The sequence below is a fragment of the Lutra lutra genome, chromosome 3, assembly GCF_902655055.1.
Source record: "Lutra lutra chromosome 3, mLutLut1.2, whole genome shotgun sequence".
NCBI lineage: Eukaryota > Metazoa > Chordata > Mammalia > Carnivora > Mustelidae > Lutra > Lutra lutra.
Genome location: NC_062280.1, coordinates 72,758,752 through 72,781,262, shown reverse-complemented (window position 1 = coordinate 72,781,262; position 22,511 = coordinate 72,758,752). Strand labels below are relative to the sequence as shown.

General features: G+C 50.3%; 1 protein-coding gene, 1 long non-coding RNA gene and 1 pseudogene across 3 annotated transcripts; 1 reads left to right on the top strand and 2 right to left on the bottom strand.

Annotated features, from left to right (window-relative positions):
- Window positions 1–9,851: 9,851 nt before the first annotated feature.
- Window positions 9,852–14,276, bottom strand: LOC125095844 (uncharacterized). The gene is made up of 3 exons (XR_007125964.1): window positions 14,047–14,276; window positions 13,290–13,656; window positions 9,852–10,043 (listed from the first exon to the last, which is right to left on the bottom strand). It is a non-coding gene; the product is annotated as an uncharacterized LOC125095844 (long non-coding RNA).
- On the top strand, window positions 12,986–15,394 carry LOC125095843 (alanine and glycine-rich protein-like; annotated as a pseudogene).
- A 749-nt stretch (window positions 15,395–16,143) lies between these two features.
- Window positions 16,144–20,693, bottom strand: HOXD8 (homeobox D8). 2 transcript variants are annotated; one of them, XM_047722258.1, is made up of 2 exons: window positions 19,568–20,693; window positions 16,144–19,206 (listed from the first exon to the last, which is right to left on the bottom strand). In XM_047722258.1, exons 1-2 carry the CDS (start codon window positions 20,151–20,153, stop codon window positions 18,911–18,913), a joined length of 882 nt encoding a protein of 293 aa, XP_047578214.1. In that variant the 5' UTR covers window positions 20,154–20,693; the 3' UTR covers window positions 16,144–18,910. The 2 variants fall into 2 exon arrangements, with proteins under 2 accessions (XP_047578214.1, XP_047578215.1); XM_047722259.1 differs by having other exon boundaries at window positions 16,144–19,203.
- Window positions 20,694–22,511: the final 1,818 nt, after the last annotated feature.

Below are 22,511 nucleotides of genomic sequence, written 5' to 3'. Positions count from 1 at the left end.
CTAGAATCGAATCTGTGACTATGTGGATACCACACAAATTCGGTTCTACAGGGTATATATAGACAACGTTACTAGCTCAGGGTTCCGGCCAGAGTGGGTACCCCGACTGCTGCCAACCCCGGCCTCTTCCTCAGAGTCATCACGGGCCCGACACGGCCACTCGCACTTTCAGAGAGGGTTCAGGTAGCTTGAAGAACTTGGTGAAAATTTGCAGCAACGAGTTCTCCATCCTCCGTACCAGGGCCAGAGGGACCGAGCAGCCAAGGAGACGGGAGAGTCATCTTAAGAAAGAAGGAAAGGAAAGGAAAGGAAAGGAAAGGAAAGGAAAGAAAAGAAGAAATAATCCATCCCAAAAATGGCGGCTTTATTACCCGCCCCCCTCCAGATCCAAATTACACCCCCTCCCCTTATCGAGTGGTATTTTCCTGAAAGGAGCAAATGCCCTCAGTGGCAGAAGAAAAGATGCAAGAGGAGAATATCCTCCACCCATTCTTTTTCCCAGCGCGGAGGCAAGCCAGGTTGGCTGACAAAGCTAGTTCTCACAGAAGTCTCACGTTTACCTTCCTGGGCCCTGTGCCGGGCGGGCCTCTTGGTCCTGAGGCGGCTGCTGCTGCTGCGGCTGCTGCTGCTGCGGACCCCGCGGCAGGCACTGCTTGCAGGCACCGAGCTGCCCTGGGCTAGGGTCGGCGTGCTAATGGTGAAGGGCAGGGCGAGGGGTCATTCGAAATCATTTACAAACATATCACAAAGTTTCATTATTTTTGCTTTGCCGACAGCAGCACACAAGAGTACAAAAGTTCATGAATTGCACCCGCCCCAGAGCCTCAGCGCCGTCTAGGGCTCACCCCTCCGTTTGGGGCACGAAGAACACAGACACACTCAGGGCCCTGCTGGATTTCAGGGGCAGAAGGATGCCTGGGCTCAAGAGGGGGTTTTTGGATCTCTGACCGGAGGCCAGAATGTTAAAAATTTTTTTTGATTGTTTTGATTTTCTCCCTTATGATTCAAAAATGAGTTTCAGCCTCAGCCTGAATCTTGTGCGGTAGAGCAGGGAAACTCCCCTCTGCGCCTCCCCCCCCCCCCCACAGCCTGGCAAAATTGGCTCCCTGCTTCTAGTCTGCACTTTGGACACCCCCCCCCACACACACACACCATCCTTTGGTTCCAGGGCTTTAGCTATTTTATAGGGACTTCCTGGGTGCCAAATCTAAGGAGAGTCTGAGGCTGCCCCACATCAAATGCCCTTGTTGGGGGAGATCCCCCCCAACCTCCCCTAATGCCAAGCACTCCCACACACCCACCTGCCTGGGGACACTGGGCCTAGGCTTTATCCAGACAAATTGGGGGATCCTGCTGGGCTGGGTGGGGACCGGGTGGGGGTACACATTTTCATATTTGTTAGACGCTGTGACCTGCATTTCACCTTATTGCTCCACTTGCTCAGACAGGTCAAAGCCAACGAGTTATTGATGAACAAAAGCGTTAAATATTCACCTCCCGCTCAACTGCCCATACAAATGCTTTTGATCTCTCAGGCTTTTTGTGCAGCTACAGGGTGCCGAATGTGGGTTTGCAAGCGAGGAGCACTGGCAGAGATAAGCACCCAGAGCAGGGGCAGCCGCAGGAAGGGGGCAAAACCAGGGTGTCCAGGGGACACCAGATTTTCCAGCCTGGAGCCCAGAGCTGGTTTTATTTGGGCCAGCCTGAGCACTAGAGGGGAAGACTCTCCACTTCTGGGGAGAAACACAGCCTCCAGGAAGTCAACTAGGCTGCCCACCCTGGAGAGCAAAGAAACCTGGCCCAGAGCCAAGCCCTGGCTTCTTCCACCCTGGAGAAAAGGTGTCTCAGCAGAGAGGAAGGGTGCCTGGCTTCCACTGCCCTCCTACATTCCATCTCCCATTGAAATAAAATAATCTCCATTTTGCAGTGAGGGAGGAGGTCACTGTTTTCTTCCTTCATTCTCCTGCCACTACCATCACCTTAATGAGATAGTCTTCCCCGAGATTTCACAGGCCTCCTCAGAAATCTACCTGTCTTTGGGGCACAGGCAACTCAGAAAGATCCAAACTTATGAGCTCAGGACTCCAAGCATCTCTGCCCCCCGCTGCAGCCCTCACCACCACCACCACCAACACGACGTTTGCCTGCAACACCAGCGGCTCTGCCGCGAAAATTCTGGAACTGCAGGCTGAGAGGACCAGAGGTGAACCAGAAGGGTCGCATCCCTCCCTCCTCGCTCAGCCCGTGTCCCCAGCGCAGACCCCAAACCTCTGGGCTGGGGCCTAGGGTGGGGTGGGGGGGGGGCGGAGCGAGGAGGGATTTCCACGTAAAGCTCAGAATTCGCAGCCCTTCACGAAAGCGGACCAACTCCCCACACCCGCAGCCGTAGATGGTGACGTTTTTCTTTCTTCTTTTTTTATTAAAAAACGAGAGAAGAGAAGTTGGGCCGGCTGGGCAGCGGAAGGGAACCGCGATGCTTTGCCGTTTGGCAGGCTGGTTCGAGCAGAAAGCGATGCTCGCCGAAACTTGTAAATAGGGCGGGCTGCTAATTAGCTGCAAGCTCTTCACAGAAGCGGAGGCAGCAGCGGGGCTGCACCTGTGCGAGCTGGGGAGGCCTGGGGAGGCCCAAGGAGACCAGGGTGAGAGCCTGCGGTGTGTTCTCTTGGTTGGGTGACTGTGAACTAGGCCCCAGAAAAATCTATCCGGGAGCACAACTTGGAGCCTCCACACCCGAAGAGAGCTTCCCTCGCACCGCCAGGCCAGGGCGACCAGGGCCCTTCTCCCACCCGCCCAGTCCTGTGGGCCGGCCCTTCCGCCAACACCTCCCCAGTTCTCAATACCGCCTCTTCGCAATTCGGAAGAAACGGGAAGGTACTTACAGCGGCAGTCTCGCATGGTCTCGAACCTGTTGCAATGAAAACGGGGGTCACTTAAATTCCACAGGATAATAAAGCAGAGACAGAAGATACACAGAAAAATGACAAGGCCCAGACACCCCACCAATACCCAGACCTCCCCGCTTCGGGTGCCGCCCCCAGGAATTGCGCCAAGTTCTCCGCGGAGCGGGAGACCGCAGTCCTCAAGGGCAGACCCAGGGAGTAGGAGGGTATTGGCGCCCATCACCTCCCCCGTTCCATGCACCCTTGGGCAAAACCTTACTGGTTGCTTGGCCCGACTCAGGCAGCCTGTAACAGGGTTTCCCCAGTGGGAAAACGGGAAGCGAGGAGAAAATGGGCCTTTGTGTGTTCCCTTCTGCACAATCAGCCGGGTGGGCGCAAGTTCACCGGGGAGGGGACAGCCGCTGCATCTGTCCCTTGCCCCAGGTCCAGGTCTGGCTCGCTCTGGCGCAATTCAAGTTTCGGGTGGGTTTCAAATTCCCCAGCCCCAACTAGCGCCCCCCAAACCTGGCTTCTCCCCTTTCCAAAGAAGGACCAGGCATGACTAGGACTTGCCTTCCCACTTCTGCTCCAATTCAAAACAAAGAGCAATTTCCAAGGGAAATGAGGACCTAAATGATAACCAAAGGAGGAGGAAAATCGATGGGTTGGAAGGTAAAGAGCAATGCTTTAGATTGTCCTGCAGCTCCATGGATGTGGCAGCATTTTGTCAGCATTGCTACTGGAGAGCCCACAAAGCAATCTTACAAAGCGGTGCTCCTCACAGGGGCTGGTGTCCAGCTTTAAGTTTTCATCTATTCTAGGATGGCAGCCTTCCCTGAGAAATCTCAGAAGCAAAGCCCTCTCCATCCTCATCCTTTCTCTCCCTCCCCTTCTCTCCCCCACTCTCTCACTCTCTCCACCTAGACTACCACTGTTTAATTCCACGTCTGAGACAGATGCTCCATTGGGAGGTGGAGAGAGACAGTAAGTCCCCTTTTGTGAGGTACGAGCTCTCAGTTCCTAACTTTCTATGTGCAGAAGGGAGGGGAGGATCCCAAGATTCCCATTCCATTTGTTAATTTCGGTTTAGGCTAAAATGAAAATTCACTTCTCTGGGACTTCTGCTCACCCCAGGCAGGAACGACAAGGCAGAGAAATCCCCCACCCCTGGAGCTATCCTGGAAAAAGTAATAAGGGACTTACTGGTTTTCTCTCCTAGTGGGCAGGGGAACTGGGAGTAGCACTGTCTCCTTCTGAGCCTGGCGCTAGCTGGAGCCTCTCACTTCCCTATCGCTGCTCCAAGAACCAAGCATCTGCACTTGTATGCTCTTAACCTAATTTATGGTGGGAATTATATTTTGGCTTGTCAACTCTCAAGCCATAAAACAAAGTTTATTGGAATCACGTGCTCGTAAATAGCCACTCAGGTCTCATCTCTGCACAACCATAAATAACCTTCGGCTTTAAACTTTTATTCACTAAATAAAGGTTCACTGCAACTGTTCTCTCACATTTAAATAGTTCCAAATATTCAGGATGCAAGGGGGGTCATATTCATATCAATACCCTGGGCTTTTCAAATAGCATCTTTTCAGACAAGTCTGTTTAAGTTGGAAGGTAGTGCTATTTCGAAAAGACTGGTTGGTGGGCATGTCTTATGATTCTTTGGCTGCATTTACTGTGAGTACCTTCAACTGCTTTCTTTCAATCATTTTGTAGCTCTAGATATGGTAAATAAATAAAGAGGAAAATCAAAGGCTACTTCTGACTCCCTTAAACCAGGAATTGTTTGAGATTTTGTTCAAACTTCAACAGAATATAGGGTGGCTAGAGAGAGGCTGGGTGGGCTTGGGGTGGGGGGTAGCAGTTGGAGTTAACACTTGGCTCTGTATTGTTGTGGATGGGCTCAGTGAGAAAGGTGAAGGTAGCTACATGCCTAGAGGTTTCTATAATTTGCTTAGCTCTGAAAGAGGAGCCTTTGCAAGTGACCAAACTGCTTAAAACAGCAAGACTTGGGGTTTGGTAAAGTGAGAAACTGGAGAATAGCCGCATCGGGATCTTTGGCAACTGAAGCTCTAAAAGAAGGTTATAAAACAATAAAACAGCCCTGGTGTGAAGGGGACAGGGTGTGAGGAAGCAAATGAGGTTCTAAAGGAACCCAAGCCCAGGAAGTCAGATGTCCCTGCTCCCACTTGGCTAGGGGCTCATGGTCCCCGCGCTCAAACCTGAGTGAAATGCTACAGCCCCACACTGCCACTCCCACTCCCACTAGAGGGTTAGCCTAAGAGACAAGGAGGGAGTGCGCTCTCCTGCTGAGAAAGCCCAGAAACGGAGCTTGGGCCCAAGCGAGCTCAGTTGGGGAGAATGGGACATTCTATGCTGGGCAAGGGGGGGTGTAAGCTATGTCCCCAGCTCCCACCAAGTGGGGTAAATCAAAAGAGAATTGACCCCCAGCACCCTTCCATAGCCCTCCAGAGTTTCTACCAATCAGTGTGAAGACATGTATGATTTTGACGATTCTGATGAAAAGAATGGGGGTTATGTGTAGGTTTGTAGAGCACACACACACATATATGATTTCTAAATCAAATTCAGTTGCAAGAGTTCTCATCAGCAAGTTCCACCAAGCCTATGAAAGAGATCTCTCTCTACAAAGATCTCTTTGCATTCTAACTTCCACCCATTCTCTGTGTATTTCTAAGCCCTGTGTATTTCTAAACTTCCCATCAGCTGAAGGTGGGGAGCTGTTGGCTCACACTCTATGGCATTTATTTCTTCTCCCCTCCCCCATTAGCCTCTTAGGAGGACCTTTTTCTTTTACAATTGGTAGCATTCGTTTTTAAAACACGAGTAAAGGTCAACCCTTTAAAAAATGATTTCTGATTCTGTTAGGACTAGGTGAGCAGCTTCAAAATTAGTCCCAGCTAATCCACCATTAAAAAAATAGTAATAATTAGAATTTGAGAGATTGAGAAAAGATTTCTTTATTTTTCCTTAACTTAATAAAACAGAATTAATCAAAGGATGTGTGACTTTCTAGGCAATTGTGTGAGCTTTTCATGGGGAGGTGGTTGTTTGAAACAATGCCGAGTGCCTGATCTGGGCTCAGTGGATATATTTTGAATGAGTGGCAATGAAGGACGATGACTGGGCTTGCTTGCAGGCTTCACTGTGGCTCACACAAGAAGAATAAAATGACACAGCCTATTCTGCATTTCGAGATAATAACAGGAAAGTAACTAGTATGCAGAGGAAAAAGGAAAGGAAGACTCTGAGGCAGACATCTTCAATTAATTTCTAATCTTAGGGCAGTCAGGCAACATGATTAAGGAGAGAGTGTCCACCTTCCTACAGTCTTCCCTTGCCTCCAAGCCCCCAGTGTCCTGGGCTTCTGTGAATGAATGAGCGAGTGGGGATAAGAAAGAAAAAATTTGGTCTAATAAGAAAGCTGAGTATCAGGGAGAACAGCATACTAACTTGGGCCAATTTGTTGGAGTTTTCTCAAAGAGTTTCAATGGTGGTGGTGGTAGTAACAGAAGAAGAGGTGTAGAAGCAGAGGTTGAAGCCTTCTTTAAAAACCTGTAATGATTTTGGGGAAAAGCAGGACTCTGAGACTATCCCATCTCATTTGCCTGGAAAGGGCCAGTCCTGGGAATTCCTGCCCAGAAAGCTCCCATGAGGAGGGCTCTACCAACCTAGAAGCCAGAGCAGCTTCCCAGGAAGAAAGATAAAGTGAAGGGGCATCTGCAGGTTTCAGCTACACTCCACATGTAATGAGGTTTGCTCTCTGTCCACTGGAAGGGCCACAGCTATGTGGCCCCAGGGAAGAATAGTCTGACATTGACTTTTAAGAGGCCTCTTGCCCAGAGGTAGTACTGAGCTTTCCTCTGAAACTAAGTGTCTGCATAACAAGAACAGGTAGGGATGGGACTTTGAATGAACTCCCAGGTGGGGGACAGATGGTAGAAGAAGACTACCTAGGCCTGGCACAAGGGAACACAGGATGGGGGTAGAGTCAGGGAGGGGCTGAGCAGAGAGTCCCAAGTAGGGGAGAAATACGATCCCATGTTCCTGGCACTATACTCTATCAATGAAAAAGGAACACTTTTCCCACTACCTTGAACCTTATCTCCTACAATGGAGTCTGTGCTTAGGAGCTCTGGCTTGGTGTCCTCTGGGAAGAAAAGATGACCCCAGAGCAAAATTCCAGTAGTGAGAGATGGGATCCAAATGAACGGGCCCTGAGACAGGGCCTTTGATGATGGAGTCTGGGACTAGAAAAGACTCCAGTGGTCTCAAGAAGGGTAGGGTCTGGGATGGCCACCTTAGTACTTTGAGAAACAAGAGTGGAGGTTAGATGGCACAGGAGTTGGGGATGGCTGGGGACTACAGCGGTCCCCTATGCCATAGGCCAAACTTCATTTGGCGTGGCTGAAAGCTAAAGAGACTATATGTATTTCGAGAGAAAATCTGCCCCAGGTGAACTCCCGGTTAAGCCAAGAGAAGTCGCTTGGTGAAGGGCTGCGGAGGCCTTGTTAGGAAAAGTCTATAAGCACAAGTCATGGAAACCAGGACTAGGGGTTGGAACCTGGTTGCAAGGGGTCTGCACAAGTCTGTGGGTTGTAGCATGAAATACTATTTATATAGCTCTTTTAAAAAGAAAGAATCTCAAAAATCTGGAAAGGCTGATGGAAATTGAGGGGATAAGTCCTCTCCAAGATACACCTTGATAGCACTGTGGCGCAAGTTGGGCTTGCCCAACTTAGCCCTGGAGCCTAGATCTTGGAACACAAGCAAATTAAGAGGGAGTAGGACACTTCTGGCATCCTCTGCTCTTGCCCATTGGCCTTTTGCTTTTTTACCCTGCTCCAGATGTCAAGAGGCTAAAAAGGGGATACTTGCTTTGGTGCATGGGACTGACAAGTGGTGGTGGAGGTGGCTTTCTCAAGAAAGGCCTGAAGCCTTTGGTAGGAGTCACGCCCATGAATGGGCCTGCATGGGTGCAAGGCCTCCTTGGTCTGCCGGTCTACCCACTGAGGGCCTAGGGGCACTTTCCTTCCAGAGGTGTCCCTGAAGCCCACCCATAGGCAGATGCCACACACCTAAGACCCAAGGGGGCAGGGCCTACAAGGCCCATTACAGCAAGAGGAAGCATCCCCGAACTAAGTTCTTCTGGGTATGTCACTGCCTGTGTGACCAAGCCTAAGGTCTGTCTTCTCCTCTGTAGAGTTCAAGAATTGGGTGAGTGAACCAGGTCTCTTTCAGCTCTAAAAGTCTAGGCCTGATGTTGAGCAAAAAAGGGAGAAGTAGAAGCAACGTGTACTGAGTGCTTGTTATGTGCCAAAACACAGTTTCAAGTACTTAACCAGTGAGTTAACATACATAAGGTAGTTAGAATAGTGCAAGGCACATAGTATTGCTATGTAAGTAAAAAAAAAAAAAATTAAAAAATCTTCATAACAGCCCTTGAAGGTACTCTTATTCCTACTTTTGATATGAGGAAATAGGCCCCTGGGAATTGTCCCTACTTGCCTAAGGTTACATAGCAGGTAAGTGGTAAAGATTTGAACCAAGGCGGTCTGGACTGAGAACATACTCACCTATTTAAAATCTCCAAGTTAGCAAGAAATCAATGTCCCCTTCCCTAAATGGGAGCAATTAATTAATCAGCCTATGGGGTAGTGACATTAAAAAACACAATTAGGGAGGGAGCTCCAGGAACCATGGTGGGGGTTGCTGCTGCACAGTAAAGGGAGCTTGGCCCCTGGAGGCCAAAGAGCATTGAAAAAGCAGGAGAGACACTTGACCAGTAGTTCGTAACTATAAGCATGCTTCTTAATTGCTTTTGGGAGAGTGTTTACAAAATGCAGGTCCCAGATATTCTGACTTAATAAGTCTGGCCTGAGCCAGGAACCTGAGTTATAAACAATTTGAACTCAGGTCTTTATTAAGAATCATTGCTCTGAAGTATGGAAAAGAGAGAAGAAGACTGCATTGCCAACAGACAATGGGAGATCAGTGGAGTTGGATCAGGGCTGACTGTTGAAGTTGGGTGTCACAGTGGTGCAAGAAACGACCCGTCGAGTCCACTAAAGTTCTGAAATGGGCGCAGGGGTGAAGGTGTGTGTGGGTGGTGTGGGAAAGAGCTGAGCTGAGCATCTGCAGTGTTCTCAGGCTGCAAAGTCAATGAGATTCGCCCCCTCAGAGCCTCAAGGAGACCCAGAGGGAATCCCTTGGAACCCAGGCCCTGCCGTAGGAGAGTCATGGCGAGGCCTGTCCGCCTGCCCCGGGAGGCGCTGGACGTTGTGCTTTTCAAGGCTGCGGATTCTGGGTACCAAGGATCGCAGTTATGGTAGGTGGCAAGAACAGTAGCCCAGCCAGGGGGTATGGTTAAACACGTCCCCTCCTACCGCGGAGCCCTAGTGTCCTGCTTTTAGGAGCCCAGCGCGCGGAAATCGCGCCACCTCCGGGAAGACGGAGGAAGTGAGGTGGCCCGCCACCCTGCAATCTGCCTTCAGGCTCTGCGGCCTCGGGTTGGCCTAAGCTGTCCATCCCGGAAAGCAGCCCTCTGGGGTGGGCGCAGTACCTCCGACCCTCCACAGAGGCCGAAAGCACTAGGCGACCAAGAGGAGAAGGGAGGAGAGTCACGTGTGCTACTCACCCCCGCCCGCGCCCGGGGCCTCACCCGCGCCGCCGCAGCGGGCAAGACGCTTGTCCTACAGCGCCTCCTCCTGGACAAGGCGCCAGACAGCCGGCCAGGGGGACTGAGCCTGCCCGGAAAACCCGAGGCTGAGGCTTTTTTGCGCGGGTGGTGGTCTTCTGGCACCAGAGCCTGGGAGCCGGTCCCTCAGTGTCCCCTGGGGGCGGCCAGAGGTCCAGAGGATCCTGAGACACCCCCCTCCCGTCCCACCCCCAAGGCTCTCGGCCCAGGATCATGCATCCCCCATTAATTAGGCAAGTTCAGGCAGAAAATCCCTTCATTTTATCCGTTTATTTATTTATTTGACCAATCTCTGCTGAGCAGCTGGACCCCACAGAGCCCTCGAACGTGCTGCACTGGCGTAACAAAATCCGGGAACGGTATGGCTGAAGGACTGGCCTGAAGTTTGGCGGTTTGAGCAAACGCCAGGAGGAAAGGCTTTTTCCTAAAGCAGAAGAACCAGGCTGAAAAAAAAAAAAAATCTGTACACTTCCTGAGGATCACGCATAAAAATTTTCTTTTAAGGTGTTGAAAGTGTGTGTGTGCGTGTGTGTGTTTCTTTTAACACCTTTCTTTGAAAGATTTGGCTTCCCTTTGGCCACTAGCTCGTATTTGCAGACTCCTTCTAAACTAGGATGGGATGGTGAGTCAAGATGATTGAAAATAACGTAGTCAAGGACAACATGTTTGGCTATATTTAGATTGAAGGCTGGAATAAAGGAAAGATGAGTAGTGCATGGAGGGAAGGAGGGAGGGAGGAGTGGAGAGATCAGGTTCTATCTTCCTGCCCTGGGTCCACTCGCCCCCTCCCCCATCCGTGCCTTCTGGCTGGATCCCCGGGCTGGGCTATTTCACTGCACATGCGCCAGACGCCAAACCAGCGCTTAGGGCACTGAACTGCAAGAGCAGCTCGGGCGCTGCTATGCGGTTTGCGCCTCCTCGCACTGCTTACGTTCTTACCTGCGGAGGAGCTTGGACGCCCTATCTCAGAGAGAGAGGATGCGTTACTTTCTCTTTTCTTTCTTTCTTTCTTTTTTCCAGGAAAACCTGTATTAAAAGCCCCAGCCGTCCTTTCTGATTGTTCCACCAAACCACTCAAATCGCCATGTTGCCATCTCAAGTTTGTCATCTGGATCAGCAATTTCACATCTAGTACACGGCTTCCCTTGACTGGTTCATCGAGGCGGGGGGAAAACCACCCTACGTCGAGAAAGCACAACTTATCCTTTCTGCACAACCATCAATTCTAACGGACTCGTTCCTAGAAAGAGGGTATCTATTCACACCAATTCCGGAAAAATGGCCCTAAATTGGACTTAAGTCGAAATTCTGAGTTCTTGGTGGCTTCTCCCTAGCTTCCGGTGCCCCCGCGTGCCCTGCCCCGCGGCCGCACTGCGGCAAGGCCGTAAATACCTCTAACAGCTGCCTGCCTGCCCAGAGTGAAATACTGTCTTTGTTCCGATTTCCCCCGCTTCCCTAGCTCAGAAAACAGAATTCTGGCGAAATATACTTATTTGAAGGAGCATCTGACTGGAAAATACGTTTGGTTTTCAGCTCTGGTGCTTGGCCACATTTATAACAGCGAGTTTTGCGCTTTTCCCTGGTCCTCATGAAAAGTGCAAGCCCAGCTCTCAGCCTGACACGTAAAACACCGAGGCTCCGACATGTCAGCGACTCCCTGAACTGTAAACGGAAAGAGGTTCGGGCTGAGGACGCTAGGAGTTACACTTCCTGGCTTACGAGCTTTCAGAGTCAAAGTGTTTCTTACTTGACTTTTTAAAAAATTGAGTTTAATTTTTTTAAAAATTGGGTTAACAGGGCCAATGGGGGCATTTCCGGCAGTAGCAAAAGCGTTAACTAGTCTCCTCCTGGCCTGAGTTCAAATGTGATTTGCAGATTATTTATTCCCTTAAATGCAATCGACCGTTAAGTTCCAATAAGCTCTTAATGCTACCACAGGACTTACAAAGAACCCTTCAGTCCTCCGTATCTGCCCATGACCTCACCCTCTGCTGGGTAAGAAGACCTGTGGCAGGCCCAGGTTTTTAGTCACTTGGGCACACTCAGCCACCCAACCCAGGGAAAAGCAACTGAAGCTGCCAAAACTAGGGCTTGGTCATCATGGTCACAACTCCTCCCCACCCCCACACTTGTCCCAGCCCATCTAGGGGGCTACTTAGGCTTTGGAACTGCCAGGGGACAGGCCTATGTGCCTCTGACCTGGGGCCTGCTTTTCAATAGGTAATGCTTTTTACCAATATGAGACAATGATCTCGACAGCCATTGTACCGTAGTGGCGAAATAGTTACAAAATACAGACATTCCAAATAAAAAATATCACTGTTTCTTATTTGTGAGACCACAGTGAGCCACGACAATTCCTCAGACGTCAGCCGACCACAAATAGTGGCCCTCCATTTTGAAGCCAGCGTGATTCCATCGCTGGAGACCACAGAAACCTTTCTACACAGATGTCATTTATTGTTTAGGAACACTTTTATGGCCAAAACGATTACAAAGAATAGCTGGAATATTATTAGGATCTGCCGCTGGGTGCTCTGGAGGCGGTATTCAGCGGTGCGCAGGTCCACGCCATGCGCAATGCGGCATATTGTCCACAGGTTTTACTCTCTCACAAGGTGCTCATGAGGGAATAGTCAAGAGGATTTGAGAGATGCATCCTCAAGTGCTGTTCAAAATCGGTGGGATAAAAGAGCATTCTTTTTTTTCTGCAAAGGCTTTTCTTTTGATGCATAGATAATGTTTCAGTTCAGTAATTTTGAAGAGGGTAAAATGTTGCTATATAACGTTTATTGGAAGGCAAAACAAAACAAACAAACAAACAAACAAAACCCCACCACGACAGTGCAATTAGAAAGCAGGATATCTACTCTTTTCCTATTCTGCCAAGTAGAAACACTAGCGATATTTGAACTGAGACACGCTGTGAATTTCTTAAATATCTGTTGATTTTTACCCAAGACCTGCACCGGATTTTATGACCCCATTACCTCCCAAAACATGTATTCATTTTGTGACATAAAATAATCCAAATTCACTTGATAGATTATTAGCTGTGGGAGGAACCTTTCTTAAATTGTTATAAAAATTATCTAAGAACAAGAGAAACGGTTAAAAATATTTAAAATTCCATCTCATACATAAGGCCCAGTAAACCATAAACCCTAGAAATTAGCCAGCATCACTCACCAAAGCCTAGATTAACAAACCGAACACATCCTGGGTACGCAGAATCCACCCCACCCCCACCCCAGCCCCAACCCTCAACCCTCAAAAAACACCTGTTAGCCTCCCAGATACCTCTGACACAGACATGCCGCAAAACACTGCTCTAGACTATCGAGTGCCTTTAGTGACCCGCGGCACAGCTAAGACGCCCAGGAACCATCTACAGATTCTTCCCAGGGTGGGGACTGAGGGGCTCTCCATCCGGTGGGGTCCTATCTCTCGGAATCTCGAGGGGAAATGAGGCTTCCCTTGGACTTCCGAGCTCAGCCGGACCCCACCCGGGGCCCCAGGGGACGCCTGCTCAGAGATGGAGCGATTAGGAAGCAGGCGGGCGCAGCCAGCCACCCCAAGGTACCGGAGAAGTATAGGGAGTCGGGCCAAGCTCACCGGGCTGCCCAAGGAGGTGGGCGCCTGGAGCTCCTACGCGGCAGTGCTGGGGCGCGGGGAGGAGCGACTCTTACCCGGAGGCTGCAGAGCCGGAGGCGGCGGTCGGCGGGGGCGGCTGCAGTAATCCATTAAGCGCTGCTGGGCGACGTGCACTGGGGGCTGCAGGGATCGCTCACGTTGGAGAAGGGGTCGCCCCGGAACGGCGCGGCTTCAGTCCCCCGGAGCAGGCCGGCTGCTCCCGGCGGGCGGTGTCGGCGCCGGCGGGGGCCTGAGCGCCCCGGGCTCCTTCCGGGCTCTCCCGCCCGCCGGGCTCCCCGCCGGCTCCGGAGGCAGCAGCGGCGCGGCCGGAGCTAAGCGGCGGTGGGGCCACGTTGGGCGCTGGGCGGGAGCGGAGGCCGCCGCGGACCCCGCAATCCCGCAGCCCGCGACTGGATCCCACCTCTGCAGAGACAAAGGTTAGAAAAAGAGGGGGTGAGGCTCCAGGAAGGCAGAATGCGGGGGGAAATTCGCCTGGGAAATCAGAAAAAAGGCCGTGAAGGCGAGCGGCGCCTGCACATGACCAGCCGCAGCCAATGACGACCGCAAATAGGTCATAAAAAGGTCTATTACCAAGTTGTAAATTTTCTTCAAACAAAAAGGAATTTGCTGCAATTCCTTGCGGATTTTGCACATACAGCTCGCAAGCGCCATGTTTTTTCCTCTTTCTCTCCCCGCTATCTTCTGTTCTCTCTCAGTGTGTTCCTCCTCCTTTTCCTTCCTTCCTCTCTTTCTTCCTCTCTGCTCCTCTTGGCTCTCTCTGCGTCTCTTGCCTCCATGGTTCCTGACTCTCACCTTTTCTAGGAAGCATTTCTTTTGCTCTTTTTTTGGTTTGGCTCGAAACCTCTGCTGAATAGAGCGTTGTGTTGGGAAATGAATGCGGTGTACTGCACAGGCGCTCCGGGAGGTGCTCCTGGCAGTCACCCCCCTCCGACTCTCCTTGCGCGGGTCACTTGGCTTCTCCTCCCCTCCCGTCACAGAAAGGCCCGCTCCCGAGCGGCAGCCAGGCACTTTCGGTTTTTGCCCCTCTCATCTCCAGGCAAGCCAGACCCAGTCATCTAGCGCAGAAAACCTGGGCTCTGCAGGCCAAGAAAGCCCGCCCTCCCCCTAACACCTCTCCAACACAAACTGGGGTCCCTCCCATTTCTTGGGGTTTCTGGGGGTAGGAGAGTCACCAACCAGCCCAAAGTCTGGAAATGGTTTTAGGTACTTGTCAACTTCTCCAAAATAACATTTGAACTCCCAATGCTTGGCATTTATCTTGGCAGAAATATCCTCCTGGAGAGTGCTGGGTTCAAGGGGAGGCAGTCTTTCTGGATCCCCTATGAAGCCCCTTGCTATGTCTCCCCTAAGTGCAGTTTTTATTTCTATGCAATTTAATTATAGTTTCCCCTTCTTCCATTGCCCCCCAAATGTCTGTCCATCGAAAAGACTGCTCAATGCAACATTGAAGGCGAGAGGGGCTCCATTTGTTCTAGTAAAGAGCGGACCCTCAATTTCAGCCTTGGGGAAAAAAACAGTCCTTTTTCTTCAAAGGCAGGAGTCACATTCCTTTTGTACTTCTGATAGAAGCTGCTCCAGAGAACACCAGCTGAAAGTAAATGTCCTTGAGGGCCCCAGCATTCTCCTCATTAATGCATGGGCATGACCATCCAGGCTTCAGAACCTGCCTGAAGGAGGTAATCCATCCCCCCATCCTTTCAAGGACACCATCTTTGGACTTCTAGTAATGCATTTATAAATACTTGCATTGGATGTCTACGGGTAGATTTTCTGCTATTAACATCATCATATCCAGTAAGTACCTAAGTGAACAGAGACTTAAACAGAAAACACACAGCACCTTCTAAAGCAGGCCATTTGTATCCCTTGAAAAGGTTTCGATGATCTTGGATGTTTTTTATTAAAGGAATTCTGTTGCCATCTGTCAGCAAAAGTGATATTCTTTCTAGAGACAGTGTGCTCTAACTTTACTGGAGGGAACCACAGCAGTATCCAAGGTCCATTAAAATGTTCTATTCCCCTGTGCACCCCCAGATTCCAGAAGAATCAGCAAACACCAGGGAAGCAGAGGACATAAGCTTGGATGTGAAATAGCAACATCTTATGCATTGAAGAATAATAAAACAATGTTTTTAATTACAAAAGAAAATGTGTAAGAACGTGTGGGGCAAATATTGGGGCCCTTCCAAGCTAGAACACTTTACACTGATCTGTACACATGGAACTGAACAGAGATTGCTCACTTTAAAATTTTTCTAAGAAATTATCTCAATTGCCAATTTTCCTCTAGCCACATAAAAGCGAACTTTATGACCCTCCTTTTCAGCCTGGGGAAGGGGGTCTGGGAAAAGACTTTGCACTTTTGAAAAGGCAGCCATATTTGCACTTTTTCCCCTGTGCAGAGTTGTAATCCAGGCGATGTGCTGGGCTTTGTGGAACCTCACAAAATGGCAGTCTCCGAACTGATTTTTCTCTAGAAACCTTTGAGACCCACACCCTTTTGTGTGTTTCTGGCTCTTGCAAACAGAGAACCTAAATCACTTGGAAGGCTTGGTTCTTTCATTCAGTGTTAACATTGGTGGGTCCTATTTTTCTCTAAACGGTTTACAGACCTCTCTAAGCAGACTCTAAACAATCCAGGGCCAAAAAGCATCGCTGGATTTTCAAAGGATTGTCTGAAGGTTTATGCAAATTTCTGCAGCAAAAATGTTTGCTCGTTTTTGCTGCAAGCCTCAGATGTTTACAGATTTGAGCCAACTAGAAGGATATCTTCTGGGCTCCTCACCTCGAGTCTGTCTGCATGAGACACCATGATGGGGAGTTTCTAGTCACTAAAAGAAGGTGGTGTGTGTGTCTCACACACACACACACACACACACACACACACACAGGTGTAATTCCCCAAGCTCTTTATTTGAAGGCAGATCTATGATTTTCCCAGCTACAAAAAGAAACATATATACCTACATTTATTTATGACCAACACTTTCTGCAATGTGTAATCTATGTGTAAGTACAAATACACCAAATATATACCCAGAATACCAAATTTGTATATGTACAAATACTCTGCAGTGCATCACGTACTACAACAGAATTTTTTTCCATCAAGAGCTACAATTTTACTATGGGTTGGGGGCGATGGGTCAAGAAGGTACAACACTTCCAGAGCAACACAGAATATAGAGGAAATAAGGACATTGCTACCTCCTCTTCATTTCTTGATTACCACATCCATTCATGCACCAGGTCCTGAGTCTTGCCCCAAATCAGTGACTCTATAACTGCATTTTGGGGAGCATTTTTGAGTGGGAGACAGCGAATTTTGCTAATACAGGAATCACTTAAATGGAAGGCAGCTGGAGTTTAGCAGCAAGAAGCTCTAGCCAGCCTGTGGCCGCCACCACCATTGCCACCTCTACTCTACCAACCCCCACTGCCACCACCCCACAGGCTGTTTCCTAGCCATGCTTTCAGGGGCTTGGCATCTTTGCTCTAGAAGCCAACAGCAGAGTCTCAAGCAGCACACGGAGCAGAACGTTTCCAAATCCAGCATGCACATTTGCAGCTGTCTCCTCTCGTGCAAATGTTTCTTAAGCTGCAGGCCACCCGTGACTTAAAATTGTCTTTCCTGGCTCTGGTCAGTGAATGCCATGGCCACAGCCTCTTCCCTGGATAGAAAGCTAGGAGGTGTTTCACTTCTGGCCCCACCGGTGCCAACATTTCCTAGGTCCTTGAAGTGGCAGGCAAATAGCCCACCAATGCCTGAGGGGCTGATTCAGGCCTAAGAGAGATTCCTTTTTTTTTTTTTTTTTTTACCTGTGCAATAAAAACCACTCTGGAAATTAAAATGTACCTCTTTAAAAATAAACGCATCTAAAAAATGCGAAGAGCCTGTCAATGTCTACCTTATGAGATGCTTCCCGTTTCTTCGGGAGAAATATTAGTTTACTTGAATTTTTCCTCTTCTCTAGTACCCCTCTTCCCCCTCCTCTTCCCTCATAAAATGGCAGCTGCAGGAGCAGCCTCCAATGGAAAATGGATATCTTGTTAATAACAGATCTCAAACCCCAGCATCAGCACAGGCTCAGCGGAATAATCTGTGGTGTAACCCGGACTCTGGGTCTTCCCCCACTGGGCCCACAACTTGAGTCCTTTGCGAAGTTCAAAGCTTTCACAGTATCTTAGCAAGGTTATTTAGAGCAAGATGCAGCTAGGATCTTGAGCCTAGCCAGCCCTCTCTGGAATGAAAAAGAGACCCCTCCCCTGCATTTATTTATTTATTTTTACAAAGGAATGCTTGTAACCCACTTCTTTCTTTTCCTTTCCTTTCCTTTTCTTTCTTTCCTTTCTTTCTTTTCTTTTCTTTCTCTCTTTCTTTCTTTCTTTTTTAAATCAAATAGAAGCTTTAATGAAATGTTGCCTTCCAGTAGCCCAGATGGTGATTCCTGACTCAGGGAAAGGATTATGTGCGGCGCTCAAAGACACTACCTCTAAAAAAGATTCATTTCTTTATTAAGGAGCTAGCTATGTTCTGGAGCGGTTGTTTACACTCAGATTTTTCTGCATTTGCTCTCAGGGCTTGTTTCAATAGGTGAGGCCATCCTGGAGAACAGCAGAGGACGTACCAACCGACATCTGAGGCGCACACAAGTTGGCTCAAAATGGGCGTGCAAAACAGAGCGAAGGAAATACAAATAAATATGGCACCTATTCAAAAAACGGATCACAGCAGCGGCCACAGCATAGAGACCTAGCGATTTCAGGCAATACCAAGCGCAGTTCAAAACGAAAGCAAGTTGAGAAATGAGAGGCATTCCACAAGGCGACTTTGCCAGAGTGAAAAGTTAATGAGTGAAAATATTATAATTGGCCTTTCAAGTATTCATTCACTTTAGATTATTAAATTGCCACAATATGTATAGACTACAGAAAATTATTAAACATCAACTATGACATTTTCCTGAAACTTTTGTCATTGGCCCAACATCTTCCCCAAGTTTAAGGAAGCTGCAGAGCCGGACGACACATTACACTCTTCAGCTAACATGTGCTTTATGAATATTTGGCCCAGAATTTTCCCAGAGATATTACATTTACAAAATACTCAAAGAAACCTTGTAGAAGTAAACAAAAGGCACCCGAACCATTCATTATAAAAGCAGAAAAAGAAAACATAAATAATACGCTTTAATCAAATAACATAAAGTAAATATTCTGCAGGCATAATTTTTTAAAAAAATTAATAGATCTCTTTTAATTTACTCACCATAAAGAAATGATTTTAAGTGTTCAAGTGCACTTGTTTGATTAATAAAGCATTTTATATTCAATTATTTAGTGCTAATCATTAGGAAGTTTATGTTGTTGAGGCAAATCACCAGCTCAGACATTAAAAACTACCATTATAAAAATATAGCAACAAGGTCAGTATCAAATTACCCTTACATAGGACAGCTCAAGGACTGCTTCTATGTGATACTAGAAACTTTAAACACCCAAACCCCTCTCAAAGCGCAGAAACCTCAAGAGCAGTGACATGAAGGTAGCTTGAAATACAGGTAAAGTCTTTTCCAACAAAGAAAATAGATGGTGTCCAACAGCATGTGTTGATCATTAGTTTTAATAGTCTGTGGTAAAATTTTAAAGGTAGAAGTTAATTTGTCAGGCCTTCAGCTCTGTCTTCCTCCAGCTCTTGGGCTTCCTTTTTGGTTTCCCCATCCTTTGCCTCCTGTCGGGAAACTGGGAATTTGTCCTTGTTGTTCTCTTTTTTCCATTTCATTCTCCTGTTCTGGAACCAGATTTTTACCTGTCTCTCCGTGAGGGCTAGGGCGTGGGAAACCTCAATTCTTCTCTTCCTGGTCAGATAAGGGTTAAAAAGGAATTCTTTTTCCAGCTCTAGGGTTTGGAAACGACTGTAGGTTTGTCTTCCTCTTCGTCTACCAGGAGCTGCTGATTAAAAAAAAGAAAGAAAGAAAACAAGCGTTTTAGAAATGTGATGGTGCCTCTGCAGGTTGCTGGAGCTTTCTGGAACGTGTCTAAAGGATGAAATACAAACAAGTCTCTAGCTCTGATATATATAGGATATGCAGGCAAAAGGAACAGAGAGAAGGTCTTCACAATTACTGTCCCCATCATCTTTACGCGGTTTCTACTTTACGAAAAAAAAAAAAGTATTACTTTATGAATAAGAGCTACGATAGCTACATAAGAAAAAGGAGAGGGCAAGGAAAAGGTAGTTTTAAAGCTAGAACGTGAGATGAAAGCAGATTCCCCCCCCCTCCCCGCATTGAAAAAAAAAATGCATCCCAACCTTGTGGTCTCATCCAGGGAAACATTTGAGAAGGAGACGAGCTCTGATTTAAGTGGTCTGGGTCCTCGCCAATATTACCACTGGACGATTTACAGTCAGGATATTGTACCAGCTCGGCCTCTTGCTGGGTCGTAAAAATCGGCTGTCTCTGTAAGTTATCGTATCCGTAAAACTTCGCGGGCTCCCCGTGACAGGCAATCCCGCCGCAGGGGGGAGGCGGAGGATGCGGAGGAGGAGGGGGGGCAGCCTGGAAGGCTGCGGCCGGGCTGCCCCCGCCGGGGTGGAAGTAGTCCTGGCCGTGGCCCGGGCCGCCCCCACCACCGCAACCCGGCCCGGCGGGCGGCGGCGACGGATGCGGGTGCGCGTGCGCCTGCGGGGGCGCGTGCGGGAAGCCCGCGGCGCTGTTGCCATAGAGCTGCAGGGCGGCGGCGGCGGCGTGGCGGCTGCCGACCTCGGGCGCGAAGTGACAGTCGTAGTAAGTGGGATTGATGGCCTCGCCCGCCGCGGCCGCCGCCGCCGCCGCCGCCGCCGCCGCGGCCGCCGCCTTGTACTTGGAGTACAGCGGATTCACGAAGTAAGAGCTCATCGGGGCGGCGGCGGCGGCGGTCAGGGGCCGAGGTAGGGCGGCCCTGGGCGGGCGGTGTGCAGCAGGCAAGGAGCGCGCCTCAGCGCGGCCGCACTGCCGCGGGGGCCTCTGGGGCGGCTGCTCGCTCCGCGGGGGCCGCCGGGCTACGTTGCTGCTGCTACCCACCCGCCCGCGCGCGCGTCGCCTCTGAGGCCCGGCCGCCGCGGGCACTTGGCTACTGGACGCTCATGCCTGGCTCCCGCGCCCGCCGCCTCGGCCTCGCGCCGCCTCCCTCGCGGGTCGCGGGGCCTCACCCAGCCCCCGCGCTCACCGCCCGCCCGGGCTCTCCCAGCGCGCGCCGGCTCGGCCGCAATATAATCGCCGACGCCCCGGGTGACCTGCCCCGCTGCCTCCACTGTTTCCTCTCAGGCACCAGGCGGCCCTGAGCGCACCGGGACAAGAAAAAAAGTGCGCCCGGCCCACGGGGACACTCTTTGGCTTCGGTTTACAAACGCCCGCTCTGGAGGGAAGAGAAAAAAACACCCTCTACCCGCCACCACCTCTCACCTCGGCCCCCCCGCGGCCCCCCTCCCATCGCTTTCGCCGCCGCCGCCGAGGCTGCCGCCCCGGTGCGCCCCGGCGAGGCATTTTCGCACCACGCCACTGAGTGGAGAAGATGGGGGCGAGATAACCGCGCGGAGGGATCCGCGCGGAGGCGACACCGTTGCTCCCGACGGGACTCCTCACGCTGGCCGGGAGATGCCTCCGCCGGCCTTAAAGGGGGCCCATAAAGCCGCACTGCCAAGGGCTCGCCTTGCCCCCCCCCCCCCCCCCCCCCCCGGGCCCAGGGAATGTGGCTCGCGGCTGGCGTGGCGGGGGCGCGAGGGAACCTTACACTTGGGGGGGGGGGCAGGAAGGAAGGCCACTCCCAGGAGGCCAGGGCAGCAAATGACTCCCTCCTCTGGCCCCTAGAACAAACCCCCAGAGGTTGGCCGTGGCTTTTGCGCTTCTGGACACGCGGGCGCAGACCGGGGAACAAGGGCAAGTGGTGTAGACTGACCCGACCGCGTACATTTGGGCTAGGTCTGGAGTGGTTTGATTAAAAGGCCACAAAGGTGATCCCCAAACCTGGCATTATCAAAGCGAATCTACGGCCTTTTTTTCCAGGCGGGCAGGCCTAGTGGAAATGAGATGTACATTTACCCTTGACGCACTGCACGCCTGGCTGAGGCTCCCAGGTTAATTGATATTTAATGGAAATCATGCCTATGAATATAGTTTCCATCATTTCACCCTTGATAGACGTCAGCACCAGGCGCAGGGGGAACTGAGGAATGTGGGGGCGGCGGGGGCGGGCAGATTAGCATTGCTGAGGGAGTAAATAGAAAAGCGGACAGAAATGTTCCAAGGCGGAAAGGAGAACTCACGCTGGGGTGGGTGGTATTTCCTCGAGCTGGACGCGCGGCTCCCGGGTCTCAGCCCCGGCACGGAGCGGACCAGGGCAGGCGGTGGCCCCGGGCGAAGCGCGGGGGGCCGACGCCTGCGAGTCCCCTCTTGGAGCCCCGGGCCGGTGTTAGGATCGCTCCGGTTCCGGGCAGCTGCAGGCGGCGCCCATCGTCTGCTAATGATTCTAGTTCATCTGCCAAGCCTGTGAAGTGACTGCTGAGAGCGGGCGCTGGATTCAGCTTAAAAAGTTACTAATTTTTCCGAAAAGAAAGGAAAGAGAAAGGTCATCCTAGCTTGAAGGATGAGGAGGAGAAACGTCCCGTGTCATGTGGGCAAGTCGAATGTGAATCGACAAAATATTCCTGGTTTTACATGCCCGCTCGCCGTTAACCGCCGTTTTCTCTTCCTCATACCTCCTTTTTTCTCCCTGTCTACTCCCGTATTAATGTCCAATAAGTATAATAAGTCTGTGTTGAGTGCGTTTTCCCTCGCCGACTCGGCCTTTTTCGTGGGCTCTTCAAATGACCGGGGCCCCTTTTCCTTAGGGATAATCTATTGCTGTGAGGGCACCAGGCCCACACCAGCCTTAACTGACCTCGGAAACATGTCCCGAGCCCACGGAGGGCGCTCCGGCTAAAGCTAAACCACACTACGCCGGCCTTTCACGCCAAATGCAATATCTAAAAACCCGAGACGGGCCCCCAAAGGCGCAGCAGGCCAGTCATTTCCACTACCCCCTACTCCTTGTGGGTTGGTCCTGTCTGTGACTGCGATCCTGAGGTCAGTCCGTGTGGACTGAATCATATTTTGGAAATGGAGAAAATGAGATCGAGACGGAAAGGCATAACAAGATAATGTTCAATACTCTTTCAATTGTTTCTACAGAATGGCTGAAAATGGTCAAGGTAAACGGATGGTTAATGAATTTCCAGA

Excerpts from the sequence above, each read along its gene's own strand:
- HOXD8 (XM_047722258.1), bottom strand. The coding sequence starts at position 20,153 with ATGAGCTCTTACTTCGTGAATCCGCTGTACTCCAAGTACAAGGCGGCG. Across the intron at positions 19,207-19,567 it reads TCCCTGGATGAGACCACAAG|CAGCTCCTGGTAGACGAAGA; the intron begins GTTGGGATGCAT and ends TTTTTTAATCAG.